General features: G+C 41.1%; 1 protein-coding gene across 5 annotated transcripts in view; it reads left to right on the forward strand.

The window, feature by feature from the left end:
* The window catches only part of oxr1a (oxidation resistance 1a), a 182,430-nt gene that overhangs the window by 66,993 nt on the left and 91,762 nt on the right, over positions 1 to 23,675 (forward strand). For all 5 annotated transcript variants that reach the window (XM_004541604.5, XM_076889886.1, XM_076889887.1 and 2 more), the window contains one exon: positions 17,269 to 17,465. In XM_004541604.5, the coding sequence (XP_004541661.1) occupies positions 17,269 to 17,465 (197 nt within the window). The remainder of the gene's footprint in view (positions 1 to 17,268; positions 17,466 to 23,675) is intronic.

Consider the following 23,675-nt stretch of genomic DNA (forward strand, 5'->3'; position numbering starts at 1 on the left):
AAGCCGTTAGCGGACAAGGAGAGGGAGTGGTTGCTTCAGCGAGACCTTTTTCTTTCTGCCATTCCATCAAATACTGTCATTTTGAGCAATTGTGCCTTTTTAAAATAGCAACGTTTTCATGTGAATGATTTGTCTGTCTTCTCAAGAGGCCTGTCCACCGTGGCGACAGTGGTCTTTGATGGAATGACGTCTTCAGTTTAAAGTTCACCCATCAATTGCAAACCTTTTACCTTTTACCAACAGGAGAGACAGCAAGGTCGCTGGAGGATAGTGGGAGCAATTGTGGGAGCAATTTCATCATTTCTCAGAAGGAATAGATTAAAGGGTGTTTAACTGGTTATACCTGTCAGTATTATCTACTCTCAAACTTCTTGAGCACCAGATGTAGTTTACAGCCTCGACGCTGCTGAATTCAAATAGTGGCTCTGTATAGGAGGTAGATTTATAGCTTTTTCCCATCTAATCTTCCTGTATCTGCATATATGTTTATTTTTCTCACTAGATAAAGAATTTACTCAGAGTGAGCACACTGTCTGCTCTTAACTGGATAAGCTGTGTTGCAAAATTTGCTTTCTCGCAGCATATTAACTTTATGTTGAGTTTCACCAGTTTGCACTGCTAATTAATACCGAAGCAGCTGGGCAGTTCTTCAATGATACCTATAAATGAAGGAAGTATTTCATGGACGCCTTGCTGCATGAAGCTAACAGATGTCCCGTTTGAGCTGTGCTGGGAATGTCAAGTGTAGCTGCCTGCGTGACGCTAGTTGGCTGCTGTAGCGGTAAGGCAGGCTGTTCACTAAGTGATGCCTGATGGGAGAATTAAGCTTCTTCTCTTACTTGTCCTACCCTAGCACAATACTGTAAGTTACTGTTGGTCACTCAGATTTAGTCATGTGCTCTAGTAATTTTATTTTTTTTAACAATCAAACATAAACATATATTTTTTGGTTTAAATTCTTGATTATAGCAAATATAAAGTCCTGATGATTGAGATGTAGTCTGTACTGTGTCTGAAACCAAGTTGGTGGCAGTTATGACTCTAATAGTCTAAGTTAACAAACTTGTTAGACATTGTAAGAACAGTGCAGTCTTAAACCAGAATTAGAGGTATTTTAGTTTAGAAAGACTCAGGACAGCTGTTTGTCTTTTGTTATTTTTTAAGCTAAGCTAGTCAGTGTTTCCATAGTCTAGTGGTTTATGCATTTGTGAAAAGAGCCCCGGTTTCATCCCACTGGGAGACAAAAATACCTTTGGAGTTGTGCCAGAAAGGGTATATGATGTAAAATCTCCCAGATCAAACATGTGGTGCTACATGCTGTGGTGACCCATACTGAAAAAGGGAGTAGCAGAAAGTAGCATTCTAGCTAAGCTAACTTGGGGAACGCTTTTCTTTGTGTTTTCGTCCACATGTAAATGTAGTTTTAGATCATCGAGAACAAAGCTTTAGGAAAACACCTTCCCAGGTGAAGATTTTTTAAAAACAAAACTCTGTTTTAGCTTTTACATGTAGACAAGGAACAGAGATTTTGTCTCGCAATGTCAACGGTGTTTTGTTTTTGTTTTGTTTTTTTTTAAATCTTGCCTTTCTTTTCTTTTCTCTTTTTTTGACATAAGACTGTGCACCATGTTATTTTTTGGCTTTTGACTTGCCAACACTTCCAACAAGAATAAAAAACACTACTGTGGTGTAGACATATCTGCACCGAGAAGCAGTTTGAATTTGTAATAGCAAGGACACCAGTGTGTTTTGCTAGCTTGCTAGCACGCACACAAAAATTTAATTATTAAAAAATGAGCTGCAATATTTTTAACATTTTGTTTTGTTTTGTTTTTGCTTTGTGAAGTTAACGTTCTATCCTGATTAATTTCTAGGACATGTCTGAATAATTATTAGCCTACTTGTCCTTGTGTAACATTTACTACTATTAACTAACATTTGCTATTATTGCCACAGTAAGGCCAGAAGTCCTTGGCACCACTCTTGGGAAAAAACAGTTGCATAAAGCCCTTCGTTTTACTGCAGGTTGTAATGCAGTCATTAACAGTGTCTTTTCAGTGGTAAAGTCATTGTAGTATACCTCCATTGTGTTTAGGCTAGTTGCCATGTAGATTAGAGTGAAAAACCTATTTTTAGCACCACCTTCCATGGGCTTTGATTGACTTTGAAATTTTAAACCTGATTTGCTGGTTCACCCACATTCAAGCTATCTGTTCACACAAATGTGAGGTTTATTGCTAGATTGCCTGGAAGAGCTTTTTTATGTTTGGATGAGATGTGACCACAATTTATTGCTGCAAAGATAAGTGATAACATTTTTCACACCAAATGAACTGTTTATCTGTCCTTGTGTAACTCCACATTGTGATGGAGAAAACAAGAAGCGGATCCGTTGGATGTGTGTGCTTTACTACCAATTAAAGGAGATTTCACATAAGACAGCAATTAAATGCAATCCTGGCAAATTAGAAAATTAGATGCAGAAGATTGATATAAATGTGAAGACTCTCATTAATGAAAGTTGTTTTACTTTGACTGGAAGGTATTTTTTGTACTTACATCTCACGTCAGAGCACCAGTTTATAGCTTCTGTGTAATAATGATTTGGTGTGAGAGTCTGATGTGATTGACAGCCGCACATAGACATCCTTGAGGCTCTGTCTTCATTTGCTATGTCCATCTCAACTGTCACTCTCCATTTAGGAGCTGTTCGTTCTCAGAGCAATACGGCACACACTCTTATCTTCTAGATTCGGCCTGATCTGACACTTCTTATCCTCCTTATATCTGCACTTATTGAAAGGTCAACCACTTGCCAAGCCACTGATGTTTTCCTAACTTGTCGACCGGATTTGTCCTATCCAACAGTATTTTATGTCAAGTGTGCTGGTGGATTTGTGTGCACTTGTGAGTATGAGAGGCCCTTCCCATTTCCACTTATGTGAGTGTGCTCGGTGAATTTCAGCAGACCGCACAATGTGCCAAGCTCTGCCAATGGCGCCTGCTACAGAACGACATCAGGTTGACCAGCTTGAGCTGACCAGACTGCCAACTGAATAGAGGGCAGAAAGAGGGAGGATAATGACTGACAAGAAGAGCGTGGGAAAAGATGAGAAAAGGAAGAGTTGATTCAAGAAATAAAACTGTGGACTGGAAGGAGGAGATTTATCCTTCCAGGTATACACATTTGCAGTTCTTTACAAGTCAGGCTTGACCAGAGTGACCTCAAACCAAAGTACGCCTCCAGCTTCGGACTATCTAGGACGTGTAACCTGATCAGCTGGTGCCAGTGACACCAGTGCTAACAGATGACGGTGCCTCCAGTCAGCGCTTGCCATCAAACAATGAACAGATGTGCAAGTGAGAAAATACAATGAAGTAAATTTTTTTTGCAACTCATAGAATTTAGCACAGATACACAGAGGAGACGACTGTACTGAGATACAAAAACAAGAATAAAAAATATAACCTTTATGTAGCCTGTCACTCCTCCAGGAGCATGGTTTATTAGAACTGCACCGTGAAGGACTGCCAATCTTTTCAATGTTACTGAACACAGAAGCCTGTGTTTTGTGTTGTGGTCACCAGTTTTAATTCAGAGAAATCATATTTCGTTCTGTATGCTGTTGCTATGGAGATGAAGGCAATCACAGGTGTGAACTGTAGGGAATTCAGAACACGTTGTCTTTACAGTTGCTATCAAAATGTGGCAGCACAGCTGCTGACGCCTGTCAGACCTGACAGAATTTTAATTTGAACCAATTTTAAAGCTTGTGTTTTCAGTTTTCTCAACACTGTAATCTTTAGTTGCTCAGTTACTGGATGTTCAAATTCTGTGTCTGAAAATGTTAGCTTGTAACTATGAACAGGGACAATTTTAATGCGGATCCAATCAGCTCAGCAAAGACTCCAATTCAACCCAATGGATAGTTCTGGAAACTGTAGAAAGGAATAAACCTGTATAAACTGTATTTTCATAAGTTCCACAGCTTTTCCTGCTAAAGACGACCTCTGCCATGGCCATTTACGCCATAAGTAAATATAAGTAAATAAGTAATAAATATTTCAATGACAGAAAAGTTCCTCTTTTTTCTCGATGTACTTTAGAAATGTTGTTTGGGGTTGTTTTTGTTTTTTACAGCATGTCCATAAAAAAGGACATTTTCTGTAAATTAAAGGGAACTTTTTGTTTTATAATGATAGCACAGTGTGGGCAATGAGCAACACAGTTTTTTTTTCTGTCATTTTACGCATTTCTTTCTTTTCAGTTTAAGTAAAAAGAGCCACGTTGACAAATTTTGTTCATTTACTCTAGCAGGATTTCTATATCATGTAGAAACACCGAGATGTACTGTTAAAATTGCACTTCTTTATCTTACATTATATATGTCGGAGATTGAATGTGTAGTTAAACATCTTTACACTGACAGGAGGGGAAATTTCCACCATGTAAAATGAGTTTGACATCCCAGTTCTATAAGCCCACAGTGGAACAAGCTCATATTTGATCTTATGTATGTGCATCGTGTTTGTCTGACATGTGAAAGAGAAGGCCAGCTTTGGGGGTCGCAAGCAAATGTACTTCTAGCGCCATTCCAAAGCTTGGCAGGGAAGTAACTGGGGGAAAATCAAATATGTGGATCCACTCACCCACTGTGGTGACCCCTTGGGGGGGAAAAGGGAGCAGCCCAAAGTACCTATAATATTCTCTCCAACTAAAGGTCTTCTTAAAACCCTGCTCAATCAAACGCTTCACACAAGCATCTCAAATGCAATTAAGCAAGGATAAGCACTAGTATTTGCTCATATGAAAACCCAAGTCCAAATAATTTTGGGCCAGCATGTGACGGTAGTGCCACAGAAATGGGCATCTTTATGCTCACCATAGGAAAAGAAAGGCTTAGGCCTTTCAAGGCCACTTATACCAGTTACAACATGTAGTGCCCTTCATGCGTAGAGCTTGAATCTGTCCACAGTCAGACAGCAGGGCCACTCGGTGTTGTTTCAAGGACATGGTGTTAATGAGACGGCTGGAGTCTAGCATATGTTTTTTGTTCTAATTAGAGCAGGCAGCCAATCAAAGGGTTGCGCTTCAACAAATGAGCATGGTTTCACAGCAGCCTCTGCTCTGTGTCAGATGGGATGTTTGTATCACCGACAGCTTTGTTTATCTCTCTCTCAGACCCAAACAAAGGAGAAAAGAAAGAAGGAAAAAATATTTTGTCTTATTTTTTTAAACTTTTGAACTATTCCCCTCCCACTAGTCCACCTTATATCACCAAACCCTCTGCCCACTCCGCTCCTGAAGCTTTTCTGATAGCAACCAGACTAATTAGTAACAACAAATAAGAGCAGATTCGGCACTAAAGAGAAAACTCTGAACTGATGAATAAAACCAAAAGCTCTCCAGGCTTTTGCTAGCATTAGAAAAATGACACATTGCAGTTTTTACTTTAAAGCTTTTTAATGCTCAGTTAGGTGTAGCTAGGTGAAGATGTCCTGACTCCATACATCAAACTTCTTGTGGACAATTAAAATCTAACAGTTGTGTTAAATCATTTAAATTAATAACAAGGGCAGAAGAGTGTCATGTTGTTGTACCAAGAGTGACAACTTTTTCATATACAATAAAGCAGGAAGGAAAACAAGCTCATGTGACGCCCTGAAAATAGCAGCTTGGTCCACACCCATGTGATCCGTTCAGCTACAAATGCCTGTAATCTAGAGCTTTCAGCAAAACTACAGCAGGGAAAAGCCAGGACTGTTTAACAACTTGAATCCCCTTTTGAAAGTCCAGCAGCCAGTCTGTTAAAATAAGAGGGGATGCTACACAGTGGTAAACATAGCTCTGTCCCACCTTTTTTTTTCTCCTGAAATTCAAAATGACCTCAATTTTTTCTTTGCAGATTCTTAGAATGTCAGGTGGAAACTTTATTGTAGGTTTGGTTGACTTTTTATGGAATGACTTTTCGATGATAACTTGATCTAACAAGGACCGAGTTTGAATTTATTTTGGATTTTCTTTAATCGACAGGATAAAAATGAAACAAAGAGGCTCAAAGTTACAATACAATATATGTAAAAATACATATTCTCCATTAGTTTTTGGTAAAATATCAGTTAGCAAGTAGCATCTTTATCACGTGCTTTTGATAGCCATCAACAGCCTTCTGGTTTAATTCTGGTTGGATATTTGACAACTCTTTTTGGCAGAATTTGTGGAGTTCATTTAAATTGGGTTTCCTGGTACAGACCCAGCATAGCCCAAAATTCTACAATAGGGTTGAGGTCCATTCCAGGTCCAACACTATCAGTTCAAATAGCTGTACGTAATTGCAAGTTATTTGGATGTGTCACCCCTTTGCCTAAATGTTGCAGATGACCCAAACTGTCACCCTCAGATGACAGGAAATTAGTTTGGATGTTAAGGAATGAGGCAGGAACCACCCCCGCCTAAGCTTGCCATGAACTGGAAACTGTTGAAACACCAGCATCACTGTAGACAGTATGCCAATTTTACATCGCCTTACACCAGCGGTCCCCAACCTTTTTGCGCCACAGACCGGTTTAATGTCAGACAATGTTTTCACGGACTGGCCTTTAAGGTGTCGCAGATAAAGACAACAAAATAAAATGATACGACCAAGACAAAAACTGTGGTATTTTGTAAATATAATAATAAACGCGAATTCACTGTGTAATTGTGTAACTTTATTACCAGCGTCCTCCTGAAATGCACCAACAATATTGAGAGTAACATCCTCCTCTCTGCCCCTTTAATGCTCTCTGATCGCTATGGTAACGTGTAAATATTTCTTTCAAAATAAGACACATAACTACAGCACGGGAAAAGACCCAGGGAAACCGAGTTAACGATAAAAACCCTGAAAATGATAAATTTCACACCCGGACCTCAACTCTCGCGGCCCGGTACCAAACAACTCGGTCCGTGGCCCCGGGGTTGGGGACCTCCGCCTTACACCAACTTCAAGATTGACTTAAATTTACACTCAGTCTGAATGCATTTAAAAAGAGCTTATACAAAATTAGGTTTTTAGTTGGAAAGTCTCATCCAATTTGATCTTTCAACTCTCAAAATGAGGTGTATTTTCTAAAATCTTACACAGCACGAGTGCATCTCTCTTACATTGTCTCCATTCCTGTTCAGTGTATTGTGGTCATCAAACTCAGGAACCCAACACATAGCATGCCACAAAGTTGCCATGGTTTAAAGAATCCCGAATAATGCAACAATTATGAGAAAACTGTGCACAAATATAGGTGATGGGATCCACAATAAGCAAAAAGCAATTAGGTTTGAAAGATTAGGTTCAGGCTCCTCCTAACTTTACACCAAGAAAGTAAACTAATGAATTCAGTTAATAACTAAACAATAAAACTAAAGACAACAGCCCGAGTCAACGGTCTTTTGGAGGAGATCTCTCCACTTGGCCCCCTCTCTGGCTATATATGCATGGAGGTGGGCCACCAAACAATCAGCACTAAGGAAGAGGACAGAGAGAGAAAACACAGGCTAATCCAAAGAAATCAAAAATCATAGGAGGAACAGTCTGCCTGTGCTACATCAAAACTATAGTAACAAACCAGCCAGTATAGTCATGTTTTCCATTATTTGTAGCAGTTACTTTTTTTCACAAATGCACTGTTGTTGCTCTGGGATATATTTGCACATTATTCTTTCAAACAAATTAGATGCTATGTGGGAAGCCAATAACGGTGATAATTAAAACGTTCCTTTTCATCTCCGCTGTCTGTCCTGCCCCTCCAGCTTCTTCCAGACGTAATGATCTAATATGATACTCCACACACTGCTGAAAAACTGCCAATAACTCACAACACGTCTCTGATTTCTGCACCGCCACAAGCCACAGTGGCATGACGTTGTATCCAGTACCGTCGCTGACCAATTGTGTTGCTGCCTGTCACCGGCGCTCAGCAAATGAGAGTGCAGGAGCGAGGCTGAGGCTAGCAACGAGGAGGAGGCGGCGGAGGAGGTGAAGGAGGAGGACAGTGGAAGACTGCAGTGGCAGCAGTAACGGTCCCTGGGCCCCACAGATACTCACTGAGTCAAACACCGAAAGCTGTGTGATCGAGCGGCTGAGTCTGAAGGGTTGTGTTTGTCTCCAAGATCGGGACAAAGAGTGCACGTGTGCACGCTCTCTTTTTTTCACTGTATGTGTCCGTGTTTGCTGTCTGAGTGATACGGAGTTAGAAAAGAAAAGTATGAGAGAAAAACATGCCCCCGAGTCAGAGACAGACACATAATGAAGCAGCGATTTTTGCTTTTCCATCTTCCTCTTTTCTCTCCCTGCCTTGTGTCAGCTAAGATAATTCTTCTGTTAGTCAAGTGAAAGGCTGTGGCTGAGGGGTGTTTCTGTGGGATATTGATACATTTTAGAGAGTGAATAGCTGCATGCCTCCCAGCTGTGTGTTCACCAACCGAACTGTTGATTTATGGACTGTTTTTGATCAGAATGGAGCTGTTCAACATTGCTGGCAGATGCAGCTGCTAAGTGATGGAGAAATCATTAGACACATCTCCAGGGATGGTTGGCTAGTGAAGCATTATGTTTGCTAGTGTCTTCGTCCGGTATTATTTTAGAGTGTAATGCTGCGCAATCAGTTAAGGCTTGATTAAGGAGGACAAACTGGTGTCTGGAGGATTTTTTTTAACCCACAGCCATGGGGGCTGAATTTTAAACTGGAAACACAGGTGCAGGTAGACTTTCTGTACTCTACAGCCGGAGGCCTTTTCCTGAGGGGCTTGCTCGTCCTGTGGGTTTTCTCCGGGTACTCCAGCTTCCTCCCACACTTTAAAGACATGTTGGTTAGGTTAATTGGTGATTCTAAATTGGTTGTAGTGTGAGTGAGTGTCTGTGAGTTTTTGTCTGTCTGTAAGTTAGCTGTGTGAGAGACTGGCCACCTTGAATGAGATAAGGATAGATGGATGGATTAAGCAAAAGAAAAGTAAAAGTTCTGATTCTGCCGAAACATTTATATATAACTAGAATTTTTTTCGAGTTGAGCAAAGGCTACCAATGTTTAAGCTTTTTTATAAAGCAGTTTAAAATCGGGTATGATACCAGAAGTTTCACAGATGATACTAATATGAGTAGAGTTACATGATTCACAATACCCAATTTGGTAGCTCGGTTTAAAAAAAAAAATCCCATGCACTGTAAACTCTTTCCTAACAAACTGAGATATTTGTGGCAGGCTTTTCATTTAAAATGTGAACATTTTGTTGATAGGACACGGAATAAAAAGTAGCTTTACTTACATTCTGTTAGCTTAAGGATTTATATTATAGAAGAACTTTAACTTTTAGAACGTAGTTGATTTCACAGCAGGAATGGCAGCTGCCTTAAAAAAGTTGTAAAGTGTATTTCAAGATAACAGTGCAAAGTACTTCTATACCCGACTCTCACTGGCTTTATTATCAATGAGTCTGGGCAGAGCTATCACCATCTGTGTAGTTTTTCCTGTGCTTGTGGGCCTTATCTCTATCTTGGTTTTGTTCCTATAGCACATCTCATTTCCTTATTATAGCGAAACACTGGAGAAAGAAAGTCACACACCGAGGCACTTTCTTTTTCTTTCTTTAATCCACCTGCTGATGCTGATGTTGGCCTGTTTGCCTTTGCCAGTGACAAACCGCAAAACAAGACATAAGAAGGCCAAAAGAATGTCAGGGGTCTTAAAGAATTAAATAATGTGGGGGGGGGCAAGGAATTGCTGAGCATCAGATGTGTCAGGAACAACGAATCATTTGTTGGAAAGCTCTTTAATGAGTTTGAATTGTAGCTTCACTTCTTGATTGCATTGTTCATGTCTGGCTGAAAAGTGGCATTTTATAGATGCTTCCCGGCTCCAGATGACAAATGCTCTGTAGCAAACACCGTCACAGCCGACCTGACACAGGATTTAATAATGTTGCTGACTTTTCTGTTGTTTAACTTTTTGCCTGCGTCACGGCTGGCCTTTAGCTTTTGTTCTCGCCGCTTAGTTACAGAGGGAGAGTTTAAAGCCTCATTGGTCAAAATCGTCACATGAACCTTTGACATGGAATTGGTGCTTTGGCATTTAGGAAGGGAAGATGAGCGTAATGTGGCGTAGAGCTCCATAGATCATTATGTGGAGGTGTCTAACGGCAGAGCAGAGGACGGCGGGGTCTGAGCCGTATTTCATTTTGCTTCGAGGCGTAAAAAAGAGGCTCATTAACATGCATGGCCACAGGTTGTTGTTGCTCTTTCTCTCTCTCTCTTTCTGTGTGTGTCGAAGCACAGCATCGATAGCAACTGACTCGTTCTTATTAGGCTTTAGCTAACCCTTCAGTTGCCAAGTCGTTTTTGTCATAACTGCTATCCATTTCAAATCAAACAATCTGATGTGAGTGCTGCATGGTATGAAGATGAGAGGATGTTGATAAAGAGATACTTAAGAAGTAGAAGATATTCCCTTGCCTGGCCGTATGTTAATGAAGTTGTTCATGTGATCAAAATAACTAAGTGCCTTATTAGTTTTTAGGATTCATCAGATGTCACACCTACTTGTGGTTTGGCCTGAAATGTTTCAATTAAAACTGCAACAAGTCCTCCAACCTGAATGATTTCTTTTCCTTACCCTCTAAAAGCAAGACCCTTTTGTTGTTCCTCCATCGACCCCGAGCTCCTCCCTGCACAGACGTTGTGGCGAGAGCAACGTCACAATGAAACATAATATGGGAAGAACATGAAAGCAGTCCTGTACGAGCAGGGCCCTAAAACATCGTGTATAATATATAGTCATAAAAAAGCATTAAAACCTCCACTACGCTAGCGGCCTTTGTGCTATTTGTCGCATTGCATGGGTTTATCAAAGCTTTTCACTAAAAACAGCCTAGTGCAACCTGGAAAATGCTGTTCACTTAGTTGTGAAGGAAGGCGCAGAGATAATCCAATCTCCTTACCTTGAGTGCCTTTTAACAGCTTATTAAGGACACACTATAGTTAACCATTTGCAGTATTAGTATTACTATCAGTTCTGCTATAAATAAAAAATATGAAACATTTTTTAACTCCTTTTTTGTTCATGACAGGGAACTGGAAGCAAAGCAAAGAGGAGCACTGGAAGGCACTGCAAACGCATCCCCCCTTTTTTAAGGTCTAATCCTTCTTAGTAGGGGAGCGATAAGCGTGTTTTGACTTAGCCCCAAATTTCCTGTTGTTTATGCATCCTTTTGCCAAGTCACGTGGATCCCTGTAGAGTTGGATAATCTTACTGATGCCAGTTTGGCAGAGCTGCAAATGTACCACTGCCTCCTGGTCCAGGTCAGATCACGAAAGTGAGGAAGAAAACAAAATGCCCGTGTGTCTGTTTTCTTTAATTTTTTACCCTCCCTCTGTTCATCATTGAGTGAGCATTTGCTCGCAGATAGGAATCAGTCCGAGCTGCTGGCTTTGTCGACATGTGTCTCTCATTCCTCTGTGGTGCTCTATAGTTCCTCACTGGTGTGAAAGGAAAAGCCTCTTATACTTGCTGCAAGCTCCCACTAGGGCTTCTTTATGGGTTTCACAGTTGTGGTGTTATCAGTTGTGAAAGTTCCAAACATGAAGCAGCCATGTGGTTGGGAAACAGTAGCTACTGGTGACGCAAGGGTGTCCATTACATCATTAACTGCTACGCCATCTGGCAGGCTGGCTGTTGACCTTCGGCATGCTTCTTGTCTCGTTCTAACAGCTCACACTTTCAGCCTGATACAAAGCAAACCAGTCCACTACATCCACCACTCGTTAAATCTGGTGTTGTAAATTTGTTGTGTTGGGAGTGCTTTGAATCATCCACGACAGCCACACTCCAAATAGCTCAGAATGACTATGCATGTGTGAACAGTTTAGCTTGTGCAGTCCCCTCTTGTTTGATTCAGATTTTTTTCTCTCTTCTCTGCTATAGATTTGAACGTGCATATTTTAGATAAGTTACCATTACTTTTGACTTAAAATCTGCGGTTTAAGTTCAATTCTTAGGCTGTATGAGGGATTACAGCCATTTGCTCCTCCGTTAGTCGCAGTGGGAAACAGAAGCTGCTGAAGAGTGCAGCTGATGATGGTACACAGCATCTCAGTTCTCAGGCTACCACCCACCTGGGTCCTGAACCTGTAAGCTGAGCTAGGATGCTCATTAGAAAAGACTCTGTGGACCTCAGATTAGCTCTCAGCACAACTTTATAATAAGGCTTTGGGGCCGAAATGAAAAGGACAAACGTGGCAAACTTTTTTTTTTTCATATGTGTGTGTATATATATATATATATATATATATATATATATATATATATATATATACATATATACATATATATGTGTGTGTGTGTGTGTGTGTATATATATCATTGAGAAATTCATGTGTGAATGCAACGCAGGTGATCCTTGCCAGACATTGTTACCTGACTACATAGCCTGTGGCAGTGGGAAATGTCAACAGTCTGAATGCAGTAGAAAATGCTGACACTATAGTAAAACTACTGCAGCAAGAAAACAAATTAAACAAGCATTATTGGACACAAAGTAATAAAAAAGAAAGAAAGAAAAACTTAAAAGCATAGAGATTAAGGTGGAATGTTTCAGACATGTCGGGGTTGTTAAATCTGATGTCAGGTTGCAGGAATGGTTGCCAGTTTAATTGCGCTACCACTGTAAAGCATTGCCATAGAGAGAGAGACAGAGGTTTATATTGTATGGTTTGAGACTTGCAGTATGGAAACTGGTCTGGTCTATTCCAGGAATAACAAAAACTATATTAAAAAAAATCATAAAGAAGCTAGGCCTAAGTCACACAGGCCTAAGGACCAGTTAGCAACCATCTGGAAACCACTGCAGGAAAAATATTTACTCCGTGGAAGATTGTTAGTGATTGCTGGAGGTTGCAGCTGCGGTGAAATTGATTGCTCAAGTCCCATTCATACAGGCCGAGAGACTGATTAGCAAATACCAATCACTAGGGAAAAGTGTATTCCACAACCACTCAGTGAATGGTTTTAGGAGGTTGTTGACATTCGCTAGCTGGTCATAAAGAGTTGTAAACAGTGCTGCACTGAGGCCTTAAATAGGCCTTAAATAGAATATTATTTATAAATTTTTATAGTTATTATTATTATTATTTTAGTACATCATTATGCCTGTACGACTTCCATTTATCCTTCTTTCTTTTTAAAACCTGCATTACCTAAAAACATACCTTCGTCTTTGACAGTGCAGTCAGAGACTTGAGTGCTAAGCTAATAATGGCTTATGCTGAGTTGAAGTTCATGTTATGATTTTTTCCCCACATTTTTCAGTATTCATCCTAATTAAAGGGTTTAACTTAACAGCACATATTTAAAGGGCAGTTGATGGGTACTCTCTAGTTCCTTAGCTATTTGCCTTGACTTGGTTTTACAACACAGACTTGAAACTGCTTAGACTGAAAAACAGTCAAACATGTGCAGTATGGGAACAGTTAATGTAATTAGCCCTGGCAAAGTACATTTTAAACTCTTTAAAGGGGACCTGTTGTGCTCATTTCCAGTTCCATATTTTATCGTGTGGATTATTACACTAGGGTTGAATAAATGAAAGAACAAAATAATAATTCTTACTTATGCTGTACTCTGCCTTGATAAATCTCCTCGGTTCAGTCAATGTCCAAAAAACAAGCCTTTGAGGTCCCTTCATTTTCTGTGGCAGCTTCCTTTTGATTGCCTGCCTCTGGTAAAGAAAATATGAAAAAGAGGTCCCCTTTGAGACGTGCATATTTGTTTTGCCATGCTAGCTGGAGGTGACAGGTGATGGGTGTGCCTTTCCACATTAATATTTTGTCTTTACAAATGTTAATTTGTTTCTTTGTTGTGCTTTGTGTGTTTTACTGTCTCATTCTTCTTTTAAACTGACTGTTGATGATTTTTCTTTTAAAAAGACTTGAAAATGAAGAATAAGTTCATAAAAATATTGCCACTGAGTTGACTTTTGCCTCCATATTATAGAAAGAATGAAAATGTAAACACCCACAAAGGCACAAATACGTTATTTTTCACATGCGTTGTCCTTCTCTTTACCTCTTTGCTTCTGTTTCCATCTTGCTTTCTTAGACACATCGATTCTGTTCTTGAACTCTGACACACACGCGTTTTGATACCGTTTGGCCTTGTAGCTTAGTGAAACAGAGCTAGAAGAAGGGCTTCTGTTCTACTGATGAGACAGTAATTAGTACTAACTCCTAAGGGAAAGCAGATAGACTTCACATAGCTTGACACTCTTTCACTCTCTTTCTCCGTCTGTCTGTCTGTCTGTCTGTCTGTGTCTTTTCTCTCTCTGGTCCTGCCATTAACAGCAGCAGCATGTCTGCGTCCTCAAAACAAGTACAATCTAGCACATTCAGCTAACTTTGTGTCAGCCTTTGTCAGCTCTGTCAAAACCTCCACTGCATGCATTAATGGAAAGACGAGACAGAATGTGATGGAGAATATATGTACATGCAAATATAAAAGGTACAGAGATGGGGTCAATTTTTAGTTGGTATATTTGTAGAAATATACCAACTGTGTGTTTTCACTGAATTGACTGAAGGAAAACATCTATATAATTTTTGCAGCTCAACCTGCTCCGTTTGGCACCTTCTCTTGACTTGACTGCTTCAGTTTGTTTGATTTTAAAAAGAGCACACAGTGAAGGACATTTCCATAGAGATTGTGCATTTTCATTAGCGATTTAGACGCTATGGTCATGTGTGTTGCTTTGGTCTATGTGGGGATGGGCACTTGGGTGAAATGGCCAGAAAGATTCTGTTCGCTTCAGCAGTTTTGCTGGAATGATTGAAAGTGTGAAGTGTGTGCGAGGGAGCGCAGCACTGGGAATCTTGTATTGCTGTTTCAGGACTTTTTCAGTGTATAGGAGAAAGTGTTTTAGGAGCCATTTTTTTGATTGACAACGTTTTTGCTGGAACACCCAAGAATTTAATTTTTATTATTTGTATTTTTTTTACTACCACTTTAGATGCTTTTGTATGAGTGTGTCAGTGTGTTAGTGTGATTTATTCTGTATGTTTACACATGTGGCTTTGCGACCATATGTAAGTGGATAAACCTGCTGCTGAGTGTTGTGGGATTACCTGTTCAGATTAGCCCAGTTAACTCATTTATAAATGTAAAACCCAAACCTGGGATCTCATCAGCCTTTTAATAGGCTTTGACTTGTTTTTTGTTGTAGGCAGATTATATTTGACCTACCTCAGCCAGTGCATGCCTTTTGATGCCCTTTACATAAGCATTCAAATTTTGTAAGCTTTTTACTGGAAAAGAGAGTTTTACATGTTGCACTGTAGCTTCTGTTTAATTGTTTAGCCATTTGAATTCCGTGTGGTAATGGAGGAAAAACTACTTTACAAAATGCAAATGCGGTACATGACTAAGATTAGCTATGTAGCTTGACAACAAGGTCTGCTTGTTGCATCTTTAGGTATTAGCCAAGATGGTGGTGTAGTCATGTTAACACCAAGGGCTACTCTTTATTTTTTGCATTCTCTTTTGTTATGCTCATTTCCCCATTTAGGCCTTTTTTTTTTTTAGAATTACAAACAATTTTAATCAATACAAAGTTAGCACTCCCAGCTAACTTCCTGCTAGCTTACTTGGCAAATTTTGGCAAGTCTGCTAGCAAACTTGCCAATTTGGTTGCTTACAATGAGCACTAGAAGTTCATGCAGTTTATTAAAAATGTTGTTTATACCCTAAGTTCCCATCTCATGGCTTGGCTAATGAGATTGAGAAAATGTTTTAATTTCAACAGAGGAGATTAGATATTAGCAGAGGGGCAACATGGCTAACAAAGGGAATAAAAAAACCCTTCTATTTTGGTCTCTCCAGATATCCGTGGAGTACTACCAGTCAATCTGACTAGTAGTTTCTGGTACAGCCTGACATATATATCTCCAAGTGGATGGAGAACATTGGTACAGTCTGAGGAGGTCAAAAGGGCAGATGGCTGCTGCTCCTACAGCCTGGTTTTAAAAAGGAGTTTTTCCTCCCCACTGTCACCAAGTGCTTGCTCATAGGGAGTCATCTAATTGTTAGAGTTTTCTCTTTATTCTTGTAGGGTCTTTACCTTACAACTGTTACTGTTGATGTGATTTGGGGCTATGCAAATTAAATTAAATTGAATTGATGTGACAGACAACAGTGTAAATATGGAGGTATCGAGTATAAAAAATAACCAGTCACATACATCCATTTATTCATGTAGGTGCCAGTGAGGATGGATACAGTAAGTGGTTCATCAAAAAGAACAACTTCAGGGTGATGATGAAGATTTGTGCCCAAGCAGGCCCAGTTAGTCAAAGCTATAAGTAAACTGGGATTACAGGCAGTGGTTTCTTACAGATTTGTTTTGCCCAGTTAAACAGATTCACTAAATTGATTTGGTGTTTAATTCTGCTGAATCATGAGGCATCCCAACCACAAGTCAAAAGTGAAAGCACATCTGAGTTTGTGAACCGTGGCTTCCAAGACACGTGTGCTAGAGCTTTAAGCCCTCGTTACAGGGCTTTTAAGAACTAGTTAAATATAAGATGTCATGTATGCCACCAGACTAAGCAGCTCTCTAAAAATTAATTATGAAATCTAAAGTTGATGATGGGCCAGTGAAATGGAGCTACATTAGAGCTGTTTAATGTTAAATCTTTGCAGCAGGATTCTGGGCCACTTGTGAATGGTCCAGGGGTGTTTTGGTTAAACAGATGCAAAAGGATTTAGTATATGAAAAAGGATGAAAAAGGATTTAGTATATTCTAGATGAAATAAAGCATTTCCACCTCCGTAAATTCTTATACCCTCTACTTGATTTTTTCCTTTTGTAGCTTGTTACTCGCTGTTTCCTGAGCTCTGGACTCCCGCTGTTCTTCTCCAATATCCCACCATTTAATCCCTTTTTACAGTAGAGACAGCTCTACACTGGGCAAGCAGAGCAATGCTAATAAATTCACCCTTAACAAGATTGCAATTAGCCTATTGATTCTTTCAACCAACTTCCTTGCCGCTGCAAAATTGCCTTGCACAATTACATTTCTGTGACACAGCGCAGTGACAGCTAATCGCCTCAGATTTAAATGTGCTTTGATCCCCTCGCCCCTGGAACGATGAAGGTCACTCATCTTTTCTCTGTCCACTCTCTGCCTTTTCATCCATACACCATGTGAATATAGCAATAACACGTTCCTCTCCTTGTTTGCCCTTCTGCAGACTGAAGAAGAAGTCTCAGTCGGTGGATATTGCCAGTCAAGGTTTCTCCCCGACACTGGTGCCCGCCTCGCCCCTCAACAAGGCTGCGCCATCTGTTGCCAAGACAACCACCGTCCTCGCGGTGCAGGAAAACAACACCACCAACTCCCAGCGCCGCAGCCCCCGATGTGGCGAGCTGAAGAGAGGCTACACCATAGGTAAATGACACAGGGGCTGGGACTGTGATCCTGTCTCTCTGTGTGCCAGTGGAGAACATTTCGCCTGAATTTGATGTCCAGTTATTACTTGAGTCAGCATTAAAATGCACCGTCTGAGCTGCTGACATGCATTTCTCACTCAGTTTAGCTTCCCCTTGTCACCTCTTCAGATGCTCTCCCCATTACACAACTCCTGATTCATTTCCTTCACATAATTTTTAATCATGTGGCTCTGATGAGAGTTGTTCCTGTGATGAATTCTATTTCTGGTGGTGGTGGCGCTGGCGCTGGTGGTGGCTCTGCCTGCTGTGGCTCTCTTTCTGTGTCAGCCAGTGGGTTGGTACTAGTGCCCTTTAGGGAGCTGACTTTTTGGAGATAATGAAATGAGTGTGAGGTAAACTAATTTCCAAACTGATGAATGCGGTGCATCCTCTGTTCACTTCATTGATGAGATTTACTTCACAAGCTGCTTGGGTTGAGGTTAGAAGGTGGAAGTGTGATCTGCGAGGTATTTCTTGCTGTAGGCCTGTTCTACTTTTATTTCACAGTCCCTTTCACGCTTCCTTATTCTGGCTTTATTTGATTCTTTTCAAATGTGTGCTTTAAAGCAAGTCATACCGAATCCAAATACATTGTTATTGTTGCTTTTGGACTCAATGTTTAATGTAGCAAGCTGATGAAGTTATCCGTAGCTGTGGAATCAGATTTGAAGGAGCAGGAAAAAAAGTGATGTAAAGCTCCAAATATGTCAGAAGGAATTTCAGAGAAAAGTGTATAAATATATGAACAGGACATTTTAGTTCAATTTAATAATACCGCAATTAAAATGACACAATCCTTGGGTATGTAAATTTCAGTGATATGATGCTATTAAAATACATTAATAAGAAAACAGGAAGTAGCAATAAGATGGCTACTGCTACCTTTAACAGCAAGTAGCCTTCTGGACAACAACTATTATACAATACAACAGAGAATTTCTCCAGAATATCACTTTTTATATAATGGACTGTATGGTGTGGTCAGTATTATTAGCCCCCTGAAAAACTGAGCGTTTTATTGAGCCAGAGCACAAACCCCTGATGTGCAAAGATAACTTACTGTAAAATAGGATTATCTTCCAATTAGCATACAGTATAAAAACTTCAGCAAAGGTTCGAGCTGTCACTCTAGAAATCATCAAGGCAAAAACTAAAGAAATCAGTTTAGATTTGAGAAAACAAATTGTTGATACTCACAAAGCAGGAGATGGATATACAGAGTTATCACAGTGCTTCTAAGTGTGAAAAACTGGAGTGAGATATATCATCAAGAGAGCCACATAGTCCAGAACAAGCCTGGCAGAGATAGGACGCCAAAGACTTCAAAGACTCTGTAAGGAAAACTGATGAGAGATGTGTCTAAACAACTGCCAACACAAGAATGAATGACTTAGCCAAGTCGGGAATTGTAGTCGGGAATTAAGAAGACAATAAAATGCTTCACAGGAAGGGTCTCTGAGGTAGGAGACCAGGAAAACCTCAATTTCTGTAGAAGAGACACCTACAAGCCAGAGTGAAGTACGCTAAGGACAACCTGGAGAAAGATTATGCTTACTGGAATGCGTCCTCTGAACAGATGACATGAAACTAGATCTCTTTGGTCATAGAAACCAAGCAGTCAGCACCAAAATTGGGTCGTTGCTGTGAGCGACTTATGTTGTGTGCTTGACAACAACCAACAAAACATATGTCGCTCCTGGACAGGAGCTACCTCTAGAAGACCAAAGTGAACATTACTGGCTGGCCTGCACAAAGCCCTGACTTGAATCCAAATGAAAATCTGTGGGGTGAATTGAAGACCAAGGTTCATGCCAGTAGACGCTTTAGAAATTCTCAAAAGTAGAACGTGCTGGGATTGCTCAGGAGGCAAGCGTGAGACTACATCAAATGACTTCAGGCTGTTATCCAGAAAAAAGGATACACAGCTGAGGCTAATAATTCTGTTCTCATCTGTAGGAGTAGGGAGTAGTGAAGGAGTGAATGATTTGGGATAAGGTAAAAGGTCACTGTGACCTCACACAGTTTTGCACATTCATTAGCTGGTTGTAACAAACTTTCACAGAAACATTTATGCAGCTACAACATTTTATAGCCAAAACAGCAAAGATCAAATCTAGACAAACATGGATGTAAATTGCACCAAGCAAAGGCATACAACTGTACAATGGCAATTCTAGTCTGATGCCCTTGCAGCTCTATTATTAGAGTTCTTGGTACATTTGAATTTCACTTCATGGCTGAGCATACAGTCTGATTAATCATGTAAATCAGTGCAGCAGCGGTGGCTGTTCTGCAGGGAGAGGACAGCTTTAGAGTTGAGTTGCTGCAGGACCGTGCCACTTTAGGGTCGCAGTGCCCCACTGAGCAGGCACGATTTGGCTCAAGGTGTGCCGCTCTACTGGTGCCACACCAGTGATCACACATCGACGCCGCTGCTTTAAGCAGGGCATTGAGCGAAGAACGGACTGATCCATCAGCTCAGTCGGCAATAATCAATAGAGGAAATTGTGGGATAAAAGCTTGGCCACACAGGTGGACTGGCTGTTGACAGTTCGGCCCGCTCTTGTCATCCATTACCAATTCAATGGCAGCTGCTGGCTCTTTGTAAAAGCACAGGGTCGGAAGTCACAGTCATTCAACCATAAAATGAAATGCGACCGTGACTTATTGTGCTTTTACGGCTTTTAACTACAAAGTAACAAATTGTACAAGGTTCCAAAGCATGAGTCATAGCAGTTAATCATTTGCTCTGGCTAGCGTTGTCCTAGATAAACCACAATTAGATCAAGGCCCGACTTTTCACATGACTACAGAAATACTGCATCTGCCAGTCATTTACACGGCTGGATCACATAATGAGACATTGATGAGCGACTGTCCCATCTCTCTATTTCTTATCGCGATTGGATGTGGAGCCCTGGGGCATTTTTAAACCCAGGCCAGGCTGCTCCTGCAGGGATGATCATGCTAATTTATTCTAATGTGATAGCAATAATGTGGCAGGCCACTCGCTGCGCTTGTCTGCCAAGCTTCAGACAGACCTGTCATTAGAGGCACATAGCAGATTCACAACAGACGTTTTAATAACCCAGCCAATGAGCCTCCTACCAAGGCGACGCCACCTCCGAGGGTAAGTGTTGATGGTGTTCTTCAATTAAAAGTTCTACAGTCACTGCTGCATCCTGTAACGAGAAGAGAGTGAGCAGCATCCAGACATGACGTTGATGAGGATCAGCCATTGCTCAGACTGCTCATTTCATTACATGATTTGCTCAAGAAGAATTGATGGATAACTGTATAACTCTACATACATCCTGAAGGAGAAAAAAGGGTGTAACCAGAACAAGAAGAGAATAAAGAAGTAAAGACAAGGAAATAAGAAGAGAAAAGGGGAAATGAGAGGGGAATACACAGAGAAAAGAGAGGCTGTGGAAGAGAGAAGTGGCAAAAGTAGGAAAGGAGTGTGAGGAGAAAAGAAGAGAAGTGAGGAAAAAGAAAGGAATGGGAAGCGGAAAACGGGTAGAGGCAAATGGGAGTAAAGGAAAGGAAAACACTGAAAGGGAGAAAGAAGTTAAAGGAGAGAAACTATGGGTAAACAATAGAAAAGAAAAATGAAAAGAAAGGAAATGAACAGGTTTTACAGGAGAATAAATAGGGAAGGAGAGAAGAGTGATGGAAGAGAAGACTAAGGAAATTTGACACGAACAAAGAATGAATGGGGAAATGAAAAATGAAAGGAAAGAGAGAAGGTAGGAGAAAACAAAGAAACGGCTAATGAAGGAAGGGGGAAGTGGAAGGGAGGAAAATATAAGATGTGAAAGGGGTAAGCTAAGCAAAGAGACGACTGAGGAGGAAATTTAAAGAAGGGAAAAGGGGGGGAAAGAAGGCAAAGGAAACAAGATAAAAGGAAGTGAAAGGAGGAGAAATGATTGCCGCTATAACGAAGGAAAGTAAAACTAAAGAGAGGGAACAAGTGGAAAGATTGGCAATAGAGAGGAAATGAAAGGAGAAAAAAAGCAGAGGCAAAGGAAAGATTCTTGAGGGAACGACACTTGACACCAGCTCTCCCCAGAGTCCCGGCTTCTCCGTCTGACAGCCTCCTAGTCCTACTGCCACGTCTGACCTTTACATCATTATAGCCAGCCTCAAGCCTGCACTCCAGAGCCTGGCGAGAGAATGCCAAACAGGAGATGAACCTTGTGTCCCCGCGACTGTATACTCATTAAGGATGACTTACCGTGTTCCTGCCTACAACAAGCGCATGCGAAAACTGCTTCATCACACTGTGCTCTCATTGCCGTACAAGTGCTCTTCAATCTCTTTATTCTCCGGGGCTGACTCATGCGCTCCGTGCCTATATGGAAGCAGACATGGGTCTGACTCTGCCTATGTTTGTGTACCGTCTCAAGTTAAATATGGAGACAGATTATGGCTATAAGGCATCTTTGTATGGACGCAAAGGCAGAGCCCTGCACAGCATGTCACCGCACCTAATGGCTTCTAAGAGGAGAGCTGGATCCCCCCATTCCTGTTATTTCTGCTCTTTCTACCATTTTATTCCCCAGTGTCTCCTCTGCTTTCCCGCCTTTTCCAACCACCCCCCATGTCTCACTCTCTCTGTCTTCACAGTCTCTACCTTGTTATGCTCTAATGTATTTCCTGTGTTTCTGACCGGGGGGTACCGGCAGAAGGGTAATCTGTCTCAAAGACAGACGGACAGCTCCACAACAGATTGCTACAAACTGTGGCACCGACCGCCGCTGAAGTGCTGGAGAGGGGCATTTTATCACGTTACGATCTAGTCTGGCTTAATTTCTCAACTGAGATAGCTAAACTTATGCTCATGCACATATAAGCACATATGAGCAGACCATTGCCTACAATGGTTAAAACCGGACCTGTTCATAGAGGGTATGCAACTTTGTTAAAAGTGTTTTCTAAATTTACAATTGAATCTTTACATTTGTTTTTGGTTTAAGTGTGCTAAGTTATAAACTAGTTTTCTATTGATTATTGATGGGGAACAATCAGACTATCACAGCAGTCAGTCAGAGCCTGTTTCTGAATTCCCATCAGGATCCATCATGAATAATTTCCTTTTAAACAAGGTAAACTGTGTGAAATTATTCGAATGCTGCTGTGCACACCTCGGTGAGCACTAGCGGCTTGCAGGCAGAAGCAGAGGCCCGACTTTGCCAGCATAGCATTGTATCGAGGGGAGCTGACAGAGGAAATGCTAATAAACAAGGCGGGTGTGTACGTGGCGGCGTAACCTAACACCCCGAGAGCGGCGGACCCTGCCACCGCCACCTTCTGACTGATTATTCACCTGTTAGTTATTCATTGGATTCTCACTGGAGGGTCGAAGAGGAGGAGGAGTTGGTGTAGCGGTCAGAATATCATTAGCAGCTATTCACAAGATCGAAGGAAGTGTCGGGTTGAGCGTTGGAGCTGGTGTCCTGTTGCTCCTTTACTACTTGTGCTTGATTTTGTGTGTAAAGCCATCGCTACAGCAGTTGTCCTTGAAAATAGTACAGTTTTCCCCCAGTCCCCAGCAGCAGCAGCATAGTCACAGCATGATGTAGCAGGAGGAGCTAATCACTACAGCGGCTGACAGTTACAGCCAGCGCCACGAGTGCTATACTTGTGTCACTCTTGGTTTCTGTATTTGATGTAATTGTCTCAGGTGGCACATCTCTTGTGTTTACACATCCGGACTGTAGCCAGGGGTGGCAATTACACACAAGGCTCTTTAAGACATCCCCTCTGCTCTTTTTCTAGTAAAATGGGACAAACTTGAATTTCTGAAACTAGAAAAGAGAGATAAAAGAGATGAAAGCAGTGTAGTGGAGCATTCAGTTTCATTTGCAAATTGAGTAATGGGGAACTCCCAAGATTGTGCAGTCCAAAATTCAAACTTGTAGTCTCAGACATGCAGTGGTAGACAGGAAAGCTGGCAGTGCGGCAAAGAGTCCAAATAGAGACAAGACAAAAGACAAAGCTCCTTAGGTAGAGTGGTTGCCCCGTGATCGGAAAGTCGGGGGTTCGAATCCATTGAAAGGCTACCGTAAGGTACTGTCTCTACACACTGCTCCCTGGACGCTGCATTTGGTGGATGGCGATCGCTTCACTGGGTGAATGGGTTAAATACAAAGGAATAATTTCCCTA

The sequence above is a fragment of the Maylandia zebra genome, linkage group LG11 (genome assembly GCF_041146795.1).
Source record: "Maylandia zebra isolate NMK-2024a linkage group LG11, Mzebra_GT3a, whole genome shotgun sequence".
Lineage (NCBI taxonomy): Eukaryota > Metazoa > Chordata > Actinopteri > Cichliformes > Cichlidae > Maylandia > Maylandia zebra.